This window comes from Telmatherina bonti (assembly GCF_933228915.1).
Source record: "Telmatherina bonti genome assembly, chromosome: 17".
In the NCBI taxonomy this organism is placed as follows: domain Eukaryota; kingdom Metazoa; phylum Chordata; class Actinopteri; order Atheriniformes; family Telmatherinidae; genus Telmatherina; species Telmatherina bonti.
The window spans coordinates 14,239,756-14,250,958 of record NC_136615.1 but is presented as its reverse complement, the minus strand read 5'-3'; the positions used below and the strand labels follow the sequence as shown (position 1 = coordinate 14,250,958).

The 11,203-nt window shown below is 39.2% G+C and overlaps 3 protein-coding genes across 3 annotated transcripts; 1 reads left to right on the top strand and 2 right to left on the bottom strand.

The window, feature by feature from the left end:
• Window positions 1–796: 796 nt before the first annotated feature.
• surf6 (surfeit 6) lies at window positions 797–3,721 on the bottom strand. Its single transcript, XM_079256199.1, has 4 exons — window positions 3,542–3,721; window positions 2,436–2,651; window positions 1,861–1,943; window positions 797–1,643 (listed from the first exon to the last, which is right to left on the bottom strand). Exons 1-4 carry the CDS (start codon window positions 3,630–3,632, stop codon window positions 954–956), a joined length of 1,080 nt encoding a protein of 359 aa, XP_079112325.1. The 5' UTR covers window positions 3,633–3,721; the 3' UTR covers window positions 797–953.
• Window positions 3,722–3,797: 76 nt separating this feature from the next.
• Window positions 3,798–6,837, top strand: surf1 (SURF1 cytochrome c oxidase assembly factor). The gene is made up of 9 exons (XM_079257187.1): window positions 3,798–3,931; window positions 4,036–4,096; window positions 4,489–4,616; window positions 4,713–4,795; window positions 5,082–5,273; window positions 5,360–5,432; window positions 5,572–5,734; window positions 5,865–5,946; window positions 6,190–6,837. The coding sequence occupies exons 1-9, from the start codon at window positions 3,872–3,874 to the stop codon at window positions 6,254–6,256; spliced, it is 909 nt and encodes a 302-aa protein (XP_079113313.1). The 5' UTR covers window positions 3,798–3,871; the 3' UTR covers window positions 6,257–6,837.
• A 130-nt stretch (window positions 6,838–6,967) lies between these two features.
• rpl7a (ribosomal protein L7a) lies at window positions 6,968–10,422 on the bottom strand. The gene is made up of 8 exons (XM_079257188.1): window positions 10,398–10,422; window positions 8,933–9,053; window positions 8,592–8,741; window positions 8,201–8,341; window positions 7,834–7,913; window positions 7,435–7,565; window positions 7,200–7,269; window positions 6,968–7,112 (listed from the first exon to the last, which is right to left on the bottom strand). The coding sequence occupies exons 1-8, from the start codon at window positions 10,398–10,400 to the stop codon at window positions 7,008–7,010; spliced, it is 801 nt and encodes a 266-aa protein (XP_079113314.1). The 5' UTR covers window positions 10,401–10,422; the 3' UTR covers window positions 6,968–7,007.
• Window positions 10,423–11,203: the final 781 nt, after the last annotated feature.

The following is an 11,203-nucleotide window of genomic DNA, read 5'->3' as shown; positions in this document are numbered from 1 at the left end:
AGCTTCGCCTTCTGGCTCAGCTCCTTCTTCACCACGACAGACCGGCGCAGAGCCCGCATTACTGCAGACGCCGCACCGATCCGTCTGTTGATCTCGCGCTCCATCCTTCCCTCTCGTGAACAAGACCCCGAGATATTTAAACTCCTCCACTTGAGGCAGGACCTCACTCCCGACCCGGAGAGGGCAATCCACCCTATTCCGGCTTAGGACCATGGTCTCAGATTTGGAGGTGCTGATTCTCATCCCAGCCGCTTCACACTCGGCCGCGAATCGCTCAAGCGAGAGCTGGAGATCACGACCAGATGAAGCTAACAGGACCACGTCATCCGCAAAAAGCAGGGACCCAATCCTGAGGCCACCAAGTCGGATCCCCTCAACACCTCGGCTGCGCCTAGAAATTCTGTCCATATAAGTTATGAACAGAATCGGTGATAAAGGGCAGCCTTGGCGGAGTCCAACCCTCACCGGACAGTACCTTTAACAGTAAATTTGTATTTAAAAACCGCCTAACAATATCAAAAATCATGTTTTTACCTTATTTGACTCTCAAATTTCTACCTTTACTTGAACAGTGTATTTATGACACATTGGTCACAAAGAAGCAACAAGATCTGGGACAGCAATACATTTGATCCTCGTTGAACACCGAATAGGGTGCCAAATTTCTTTAATCTTTTAAAGAAGATACTGAATACTATATTGCTCTGCCACACATATGAACAATCACCAATTTTTTACTGTTTTAAAATAAAAAAAACTTGACCACAGACATTGGTACCTATTTTCATAGTAATAAAAGACCATACTTTATTATTTATGACACATTTTATATTATTCCACCAGAGGAAAAAAGGGAACAATATGTGAACATGCATTTGTTTCCACATACAGTATGTTAGAAAAATATGTCTGATCTGTCCCTTTGGACATGAGATAAGTATTATTTTCTTCCACTACACTGCAGCTTTTTTCAGGTCCTCTGGGAGAATTCTGCCCTTCTTCCGTGCCTTGTTCTTCTTCTTCTCTATTCTGCCTTGCTTTCGTTTCTGGATGTTCTTTTTCCTCTTGTCTTGCCTTTGCTGCATCTTTTCTATGACGTTCTGACTACGCTGTTCCCAGTTCTTCTTCCTCTGTGCACGCTTCTTCTCCTTTCTCTTTAAAGAGGCACGCAGCATGTCTTCATCATCTTTGATTTTCAAGCCCTCTGCCTTATAAAGCACGTTGGTCCATTTCATCTTCATCTCCATCTCGCGTGCTTTATTCTCATCCTTCTCTCGCAGCTTTTCCAGTTTAGATTTTCGAGCCTCAATACGAGTTAGCAGCTGCTTGTAGTTCTTTCCCACCAGCGGAGTTAACTGTCCTTTTACACTTTGCTTCTTTTCCTTCTTTTTCTGCATCTTATCAACATAGATCTCCTCCACTGTCTCTACCTTGTTAAAAACAATAGCAGTCTCATCTCTTTTGTTAGCAGATGGACCCTGGGGAACTTCCTTTTTTATCTCTGCTGGCTGCTCTTGGTCATTTTTTTCATCCAGTTTCTTTTTCAGAAATTCCTTCCTTTTCCTCTTCTTGCGCTCCCGCTCCAGCTTTCGCTTTGCACGCTTTGCCTGGACTGCCTCTGATAATGCATCCTTCGGCGCTCCCTGGTAAAACATGTTTGACCAATAATATAGGTAAACAAGTAACAACATTGAAGTAATACATCAACCAGATTAAAGCCCCCACATTTGTCCGTCTGTCCCAGTAAGCATAAAAAACAACTAATAATTAAAGAGTTTGACTTTAATGAGCAGTAACTTAATGAAAAGTTACTTTTTTTTTTTTTGCCATATTGTCTATGACATTTAAAACTGTACATACCTGCCCTCTCGACTCCTCAATCTTTTCATGCAGCCTCTTACGCAACACATCTACTGTGGACAAACTAGAGTCTGCAGTCACTCCTTAAACAAAAAAGATAGCTTAAAGTTAGATTAAGTGGTGTTACAGAAATCCTGCATCTTTTTTTTTTTTTTTTTATAAATTTTTTTCTCACATGGTCATACAAAAAGTAAAATCAGACTTTACAGTAAAAAAACAAACAAAAAAGAGCACCATGCTGGAAAAGGAGCAGAAAAAAGAAAATTTCTTGTAATATCTGCTCCTTTTTTTTTTTTTTTTTAAAAAGAAAACATAACGCACAAATAAATAGTTATTGATTTTCTTAGCAGTAATCAATGAAAGAAGAAAAAAGAAATCCTTATCATTACATAGTATGCCATATGTCTTAAATTGTTCACTTTATAAATGGATCATTTTCCACATTTTAACTGCTTGTGATAATTTCGACAAAATAAATTAAATTTCTCATACATATTGTTATGTACAATCACATTTACATGTACATAGATGTTTATACATACATACATAATTTACAAAATTTTTATTTAATGCACCTTTAAGTTTCTGTGTTTTGGCGCCATTTATGCTCTCAGTAGTTTTGGGACCATTTTGTTTGGCTGCAGTCGAGCTTTTCTGAGCTGCTGGAGAAGATGATGGCCTCTGTTGGGGTTTGGGAATCTTCTTCTCGGCATCTTTGTCTTTAAAATGCTTCTTTTTACATTTTTTCTTCTTCTTTGGTGCATTGGTGTCTTTTTTACCCTGGTAATAAACTATGGACACAGATAAACAAAACATATTTGTAATCACATGCAGCAAAAAAAGAAAGATAAAGACAAACGATCAGACTCCCCTTGTAGGGAATAGTAATTAGTTACAAGACAGGAAACTTTATCTTTAGATAATGCCAAAAAACTAAAGAGAAATGTGCTGATTAAGATATCGTGATTTACTGTCAGCAAATGCAAACTTTAATGACCACCTTGTTTCCTCATTTTCAACAGCTGTGGTTAAGCTTCCAACCACTGGTTTACTGGAAATGATTCTGCTTTTCTAAAGCCATGCATGACAAGGCTAGACTGATCATAATTTGTCTGGAGGATCAAAAAGGACCAAAAGTCTGTATATGGTCTCTGTGTTTTAGTTATACTTTGCCAATCGTGTTCTTTTTTTGTTACATTTCACATGAGTTTAATGTTTTTGCTCCTCTTTTGATCAGTTTATTCTTGAAAGTTAGCAACTTTTGCTGGTATTTTGTAGTATTTGGTTCTCTCGAAACGATCAGTGTTTATATGTCTTGTTCAAGAGAGAGTATCACGCTTAAATAAATAGAACCCAAAATAAAAACAGAAGCACAAAATAATAAATATTTTTATAGCTATTATTATAAACAATCGGTTCATTAAAAAACCAAACGGAACACGGGAAATCCATCCTACTTCAATCGAGAAATAGGAAAAATAGTTTTGTGATATTGCGCCACTTTAGGTGAATTGAGGTATTACATCGAGGGGATTCATAGCATTTTAAATACTAAATGCCTTTTCGACCACTGACACGAGGTAAACGTGGTAAAGTGCTATTTCTTTTGAAACCAAATAATAATAATAACAACACTGATTGTACAGTAAGGTATAAATCAGCAGATATAAGTCAATATTACCAAACGGTCTCTTCTTTGGCTCTTTTTCTGGCTGGGAAAAAATTTTACTTGCAAGCTTCTGAATGTACGAGTCCTTTGTGACAAGATCCATGCTGATAAATACAGCAAAGCAGAAATTTTACACTAATTAATTAAACACACGAATGACTAAATGTCCCGATAGGAGTATCAACACATCTCGCACATGGGTGAAAACGGGGCGGGGCGTTAGGAAACAGGAAGTAGTAACACCAACAAGTGTCCCCCTTCGAGTCCGACGACAAAAATGTCAGTTATGTAGTTGGTTGTCTCGTCTACATCTCCCAGATTGTTTCTTTTAAATTAATCAGCATGGCCTTTCTGAAATCACGTTTGGCTTCCATCAGGCTGCTTACAACCCTGAAGACACAGGTAGGTTGTTTGATACTGTCTTCACAATCCAAAGAAAACAAGTTAAAGTAATTTTTTATGGTGAAAACATGACCTGAGCTGCGTTTTGTTTAATATTTTTACAGACTCATGTTGTTTACTTCAAGAGGACTTTCTTCCTGCCCAGACTCTTAAGACACACAGAAGGTACATGAAATTATTCTCTCAATGATAGACACGTACTTTTGACAACTGTTAAGATACAGAATCTCAAACTAATAATTGACTTATATAATAATAATAATAATAATAATAATAATAATAATAATCGACTTTATAGCACTATAATGTAGATTAAATACTATGCATTATTTATATACTGTATACAAGTATTATACAGCTTGAATTTCCCCTCGGGGATAAATAAAGTATCTTTGATTTGATGTACACACATACAGTATTGTATATTAAATATGAATAACACTTGCAAATGGTGGTCTTAACACTATTTGTATCATACCTCTGAGCAACATAATTTTGCATGGTTATCTTACAATTCAGGTTGTCTGGGTGTTCACTTTGCATTTGGACATTCACAGGAAGGTTTATCAAATTTGGTCGACTGTCTAGCTCTACAGCAGCCAATGCAGAGAAGACTGAAGACTCTTTCCTGAAATGGTTCCTGCTGCTTATCCCTGCCACCACATTCAGCCTTGGGACATGGCAGGTACAGCTTATTTACTTTATTATCTTGTCATTCTAAAAAATATTTACATATCTTTAGTTTCTTGTTGAGTAAGCTCGTGTGTGTATATCTGTGAAGGTGAAAAGGCGGCAGTGGAAAATGGGACTAATTGATGAATTGCACCGTCTCACTACAGCAGAGCCCGTTCCTCTTCCTCTCGAGTAAGAAAGCACGATACATGCACAGAGCATCAAACAGATCATGCAGATACTTAAGGGACTATAGCCAATACAATGGGTGGTACGTTACACATGTTGTTAGTTCACATGAGCACTTTTGAATTATAAAACACAACGATTCAACTTCACTTAATTAACAAAGTGATAATAAAGGAACAGCCTGCATCTGATCTTGGAACAGCTTGAAGTTATTTCCCTTTGAGTCAAAAATAAATGTCCAGTTCATTTATGTGAAGACTCGCTTGTCATTTTTCTGTCTGGATCCCAGTCCTCATGAGGTAAATAACCTGGAGTACAGAAGAGTTAAAGTACGTGGACGTTACGACCACTCACAGGAGCTGTACATCATGCCCCGTTCACCTGTTGACCCAGAGAAAGAGGCCAGAGAGGCAGGGAGTTTGTCTTCAAGTGGGGAAATTGGTGCCAATGTCATCACCCCATTCCACTGCACCGACCTTGGGTAAGGAGTCTGATAATTCATCACATGATGGTGCTGATTTGTTAGTGGTAAAGTAGATCAGATCCATCCCATATGTATTACTGCAGCATCACAATCCTGGTGAACAGAGGATATGTCCCAAAGCAGAAAGTAAAACCAGAGACCAGAATGAAGGGGCAGGTAAGAGTTTGAGATGACATGATTAATCTGAGTGTGATAAATATATTACACTTTATGTTTGATTGATGTTAAGATCTGAACCGCATTCATTGTCAGTCATATTTCGGCATATTAAGATGTTTATACTGTGTTTATTCAGGTTGAGGATGAGGTGGAAGTTGTGGGAGTTGTCAGGTTGACAGAGGTTCGTAAACCATTTGTTCCAAACAATGATGTAGAACGAAACCGTTGGCATTACCGCGACCTGGAGGAGATGTCGCGCGTCACTGGAGCTTCACCTATCTTCATCGATGCTGACTTTGGTAAAAACGCAGAATCAACAAAGTCCCAGATATAATCATAATTTGCTATTTTATGTGAGCAGACCAGTAAACTGTTTGAACATTGTATATCATTGCAATTGTTTTACTGGAAGTGTCCTATATCCTTCAGGTAGCACTATTCCTGGTGGACCAGTCGGTGGACAGACCAGAATCACATTGAGGAATGAACATATGCAGTATATCATAACATGGTTTGTAGACTTCTTACTTCTAAACTTCTGTTGTCCAAATACTCATATATTATTTTACCTTTCTTAAAATTCTTTTTTTTTTTTTTAACATTGCTGTTAATCCAAGTTCATTTTTAGTGCCATCATATTTTATATTTTAATTTTAGTCTTTAACTTGTTTCAGTCATTTCATTGCACTAAATTGCTTCTAAGCCTTTTGGTTTTAAATGTGCTATAAAGTGAAATTTGACATTTCTTTCCTAGGTATGGCTTGTGTGCAGCTACAACCTACATGTGGTATGCCAAGTTCATCAAGAAAATCAAACTGTGATCATATAAGAGTAAAGCTGTTACAAATATTTGAATAATGTAAAGCAAACCTCAAACCATATCTGACTAAAGTGTGTCATGTATAGTAGTATATTCTGAAATGCAAATGTAAATAGCTTCTCTGAATGTTGGAATGTGTTGACATATTGAAGGTAACCCTATTTTTTTTAAATCCTTAATTTGTCCTGCAAATCCTGTAATTCATGAATTGCTTGCAAGAAATTTGAGTCAAAACCACATTCAGCCTATAAATTCAAATAAAGTTGATCAACAGAGTCATTTGTACAGCAGTGGGAGTCACTCTGAAATTAGTTTAGATTGTGTCAGCCTACTGGGTGCAGGGTCCTCTGTACAAGTTATTCACACCGGTCCCATGAACACCGCAGTCCTGCAGGATTTCAGTGTTTCCCCATTAGTTACCAAACACACCTGACTCAAATGATTGCTTCAGGGAAACACTTACCAGCAGGGCTGCAGCCCTTAAGGATGGTAGTTTCCCACCCCTGATCTACAGAGTAACATGTTTTTTCTCTTACATTTAAATGAACATTCTGCCCCAGTTATGTCTTAACCCTCTTAGACCCGGCAACGCTAAACTATCTCATCATCATAGAAAAAATGCATAAATGTTCTTGATACTGACTTCAATACATTGAATAAATCAATAACAGCTGTGATGTGGTTAAAAATGTTTAAATTAAAAGACAGTCTGTTTTCTTAGGACATACATTTTTTTTTTTATTCCAAATATTTTAACCAAGCTTGGTAGCCAGCTCCTTGGCTTTAGCCTTCTCCAGCTTAGTGATGCGTGCTGTGGACTTGGGTCCCATGATGCCTCCACCCCAATGACGACGGATCTAAAAGACAAGTTTTAGAAACAGTTTAAAAACCAGGAACTTGCTTTATGAGGCAGAAGGTATTACATGAATATCACTTAATCTCACCTCCTCATATCTGTCATTGTAGTTGGTCTTGATGGCTTCCACAAGTTTTGCAAGTGCACCTTTATCCTCACTATGAAAGCAAAAACAGTAATCAATAATAGAGCTCAGACAATATGACAATAACCTTTGACAGCATTAAGGTCACCACACCGACAGGATACTATCTGGACAGCTTCAGTTTAAATGCATACATACAGAAAACTGCAGGTTATTGAGTATCTTTGACAATACTTACGGATTAATCTGTGTGAATGCAACTGATGTGCAGGTCTTTCTGCGCACCAGTCTGCCCAGTCTCGCCTTCCCTTTGACAATACAGTATGGGACACCCATCTTGCGACACAGAGCAGGCAGGAATACAACAAGCTATATCCAAGAAAAAAGGAGGAGAGACAGAAAAAAGTATTAGTAATTTTGTAAATTTTTAAAGCTGTAGGTTATTCCTGGACAGTTGCCTGCAGTGCGCATTTCCACAGCTTATTTGTAAACTGGTGGTCTCTGCTCAGGGTTAAAAAGCTCGTATTTTTGATCCACACAAAGGATTCAGGTGAAGAAATTCAGACATCATTGCTAGTGACCACCGTCTAAACCAAGCTGGGTATATTGCAACTCTTCAACAAGCACCCCATCTCACCTCAATTGGATCCACATCATGGGCAATGATGACCAGCTGGGCCTTCTTGCTCTCCACCAGAGAGGTGACAGTGTTCACACCTTAAGCAAAGAAGAAATGGAAATTACATTTTGATCCACAATGCACTGGTCAGAGAACCTCTTCATGTTATGGCCAATGCTCAGGGTTAAAAAGCTCAAAAGACATCAAGTCAAGGTTCAGGTGAAGAAATTCAAGTCATCACTGCATTCAGGCCGAACTGAAATGATCCGTGCAAGCAGGCTTGCAAATAACCAAACAAATTGCTTTCAACTTGGAACAGGCGACATTCAAAACACCTTTTTCAATAATTAAATAAAATCCTGGTTGTTGGTTCAGTGTTCCTCACCTGCACGGAGGACGGGAGGTCTCTTGGTCGGGACATCTCCCTTTCCAGCTGCCTTCTGCTCAGCACGGGCCAGCAGCCTCTGCTTCTTCTCTTGCTTGGTCTCTGGCCTGTACTTGTGGGCCAGCTTAAACAGCTGGGTGGCTGAGGAGAGAGAAAATGCATTACATGCTGCATCATCAAATATGAAGCAACACAAGCTAAGATTTCACACAACTGCATCAGTGATCTTGGTGGAAATGGTCAGCACAGCTTATCAGATAGCAAATATTCGTTCACATCATTTGCAAAGTAATCATAGTGCCAATCAGGAAAACAAAGCAACCCCATGAAAACCAAGCTTTGTTTTGGACTACCATGTAAAGACAACTTAGAGCCCAACACCAATTCTTACCAGTCTGGCGATCCAAAGCCTGGGTGAACTGGTTGATTGCAGGGGGGACCTTCAAGCGCTTGTAGAGGATTGAGCGTTGCCTCTGCAGGCGGACATAACGAGGCCATTTCACAAAGCGTGTCAAATCACACTTGGGCTGAATATCCTGGCCTGTGAAACAGAAACATAAGCTTTAAATCTAACAACAGGAGCCCATCCATTTTTTTATTTCCCCTACACAAAGTGCATCAGCGATCTTGGTGGGAGATTGTCTACAGCGTTATTAAGATAGCAAATATTCTTTACATCATTTGCACTTTTGATACACAATACCCACTTCAACAACAACGAAAGGTACTTACCGATGCCAAAGTTCTTTGGCCTCTTCTCAAAGAGGGGGTTGACAACTTTCTTGGCCTCATGTTTCTTGGCTACAGAAGGGGCGGGAGCCACCTTCTTCCCCTTAGCCTTCTTTCCCTTAGGCTGTGGAGAAACAAGTAATGTTACAAGAAAATACTTTAAAATGTTACAACTTAACTATGGAGAAAATCCAGATCCATGCACTCAAAGTGGATTGAATAAAAAGCCTTTATTAAAAATGGGCAATAACAATAAAAAATACACCGTGTATCAGCTTATGCCTTCCTCAGGGTGTATAGTGAAACAAACAAACACCAATTATAGTTATCACAGGTGTGAACAATTGATCCCATGTAGCAATATATTCTTAGCTTCTAGGGGCATCAGACAATAAATACTGCACAAAATACACAAGCAACAATTCCCTGGCCTCTAGAGCCACATGGATAGATATGCATTAGAACAGGGGTGTCAAACTCCAGTTCTCGAGGGCCGGTATCCAGCAGGTTTTTGTTGTCTCCATGCAACACACCTGACCGAAATCCATAAATACGTTGACAAGAAGCTGCTGAATCCATTTGATTTGAATCAGCTGTGTTGGCAGAAGGAAACAATATAAACCTGTCGGAATTGAGTTTAACACCCCTGCATTACAGTAAATACAGCCAGAGATGCTGTGTTACTCTATGTGAACCCCCTCTCGGCCATAAGTGTAATCTGCAGACAAAACAAGCAAATAAATTAGGAAATTAGAAGAAGTTATGTGAGAAGATAAGAACTACAAGAATGAAGTTAAATCTAAGTTAGACTTGTATATCTGGTGCAATTACGGCTATAGATCCAGTATGCATCTGTTTAACTTTGTCTCATTAAAATAACCAATGCATCAATCCAAAGCTGCAACTCGCGGGAAGTGATTTTTAAATGTCTAATTCTACACTGCTAATGCATCAATCCAGCACAAACCAATCTAACTTGTCAGAGTGGCAAGTAATCCACAAACACTTGCTTAAAAAATACACGTGTGGCTAAATGGACTTTTGCCAAATAGCACTAGCAACTTGGTCAATGCTAAGGCCCATTAACCCAAGGCTGCTTATTAAAAACAGTCACGTTCGTATTCTCATTTATTCACCAGCTCTTGTTGTATGTTTACGTTAATAAACCATCAAATCTAAGTTACGACTGAATATACGTCAGTAAAAGGGAGCAAACTCCAACGTGTTCATGAATATTAGCATGTCACAGGCAGATAGCAATGTCCGTACCGGCTACAGTTCAGGATCTCAAATCCAGTTTTACTCCAAAAAATCCAAACATGGAGGCCCAATATTCACAAGAACGCCATCATAATGCTTTAAACACTCCACATTGACATTCTGGATAGTCATTAGATTCACACAGACAAGGATGGAAGGAGATATTACAGCTACAAGATTTTCTCAGGAAAGTAAGCCTTGTACCCACCATGTCGGTTCAGGCAGAAAGGAAGACCAGAGGATTGTGGGTAGCGGAAATACCGCGAGGTTTCGAGTGAGAGTTGTGTCCCTCAAGGGGGACCGATGCTGTTCCTCCTCCAGCCCTGCGTCGTTCCGCTCCTCATTGGGTTGATCTGTGGATGGGGTGGGCATAGACAGGTTATATACATAGAAGCCGCATTGTATCACGCTGCTGACGTCTCATCGCGCCGCCATCTTGGATGGGTATGCGCCTCCAATGCATTTATTCGTAAGGTGTTGGCCCAACCACAACAAAAACTTCATGAGTTTTTACCTGATTTCCCTCACAGTTTGGTTTGTTACAAAGGGCAGAAATGTTGTTATGATGCAGATGAAACAGGTGAAACATTAAAAATCAACGCGTTTTATGTTAAAATATTTTGATAAGTCCTTTAGGGATCGTTAGCGTCCCTTAGTTATGCAGCTATAGGTTTGGACTGCTGAGGGACATTTCCTGATATACTGAGCTTCTTTCTCTCTCTCTCTTTCTCTCTCTCTCTTAAACACCTCATTGGATCTGAGATGTTTAAGAGAGAGGGACTAAAATGTGTCACTTGCATTTAGTAGATTATTCACTGTGTTAACATTATTTACCAACCAATTATGTAGAAAAGTGTTTTTTTTTGTGTGTTATATACACGCGTTGTTCCACAAAAAAGTTTGTGGGGAAGCTACGTAAGAGCAAAACTCGAAAGGGGAGACCCATCCAATATGGCGGCGATGCTGGTTCACTCTCCAGCACTCAATGAAGCGTCTATGTATATATGATGTCTA

Bases quoted from the DNA above. Each gene is read 5' to 3' on its own strand.
- surf6 (XM_079256199.1), bottom strand. From the start codon at position 3,632: ATGGATCTTGTCACAAAGGACTCGTACATTCAGAAGCTTGCAAGTAAA. The intron at 2,652-3,541 runs GTAATATTGACT...CTGTGTCCATAG, and splicing joins GCCAAAGAAGAGACCGTTTG to TTTATTACCAGGGTAAAAAA. The intron at 1,644-1,860 runs GTATGTACAGTT...ATGTTTTACCAG, and splicing joins TTGAGGAGTCGAGAGGGCAG to GGAGCGCCGAAGGATGCATT.
- surf1 (XM_079257187.1), top strand. From the start codon at position 3,872: ATGGCCTTTCTGAAATCACGTTTGGCTTCCATCAGGCTGCTTACAACC. The intron at 4,097-4,488 runs GTACATGAAATT...GGACATTCACAG, and splicing joins ACTCTTAAGACACACAGAAG to GAAGGTTTATCAAATTTGGT. The intron at 5,735-5,864 runs GTAAAAACGCAG...TATATCCTTCAG, and splicing joins CTTCATCGATGCTGACTTTG to GTAGCACTATTCCTGGTGGA.
- rpl7a (XM_079257188.1), bottom strand. The intron at 8,342-8,591 runs GTAAGAATTGGT...CTCTCTCCTCAG, and splicing joins GGCTTTGGATCGCCAGACTG to CCACCCAGCTGTTTAAGCTG. The intron at 7,914-8,200 runs GTGAGGAACACT...TCTTTGCTTAAG, and splicing joins ACCTCCCGTCCTCCGTGCAG to GTGTGAACACTGTCACCTCT.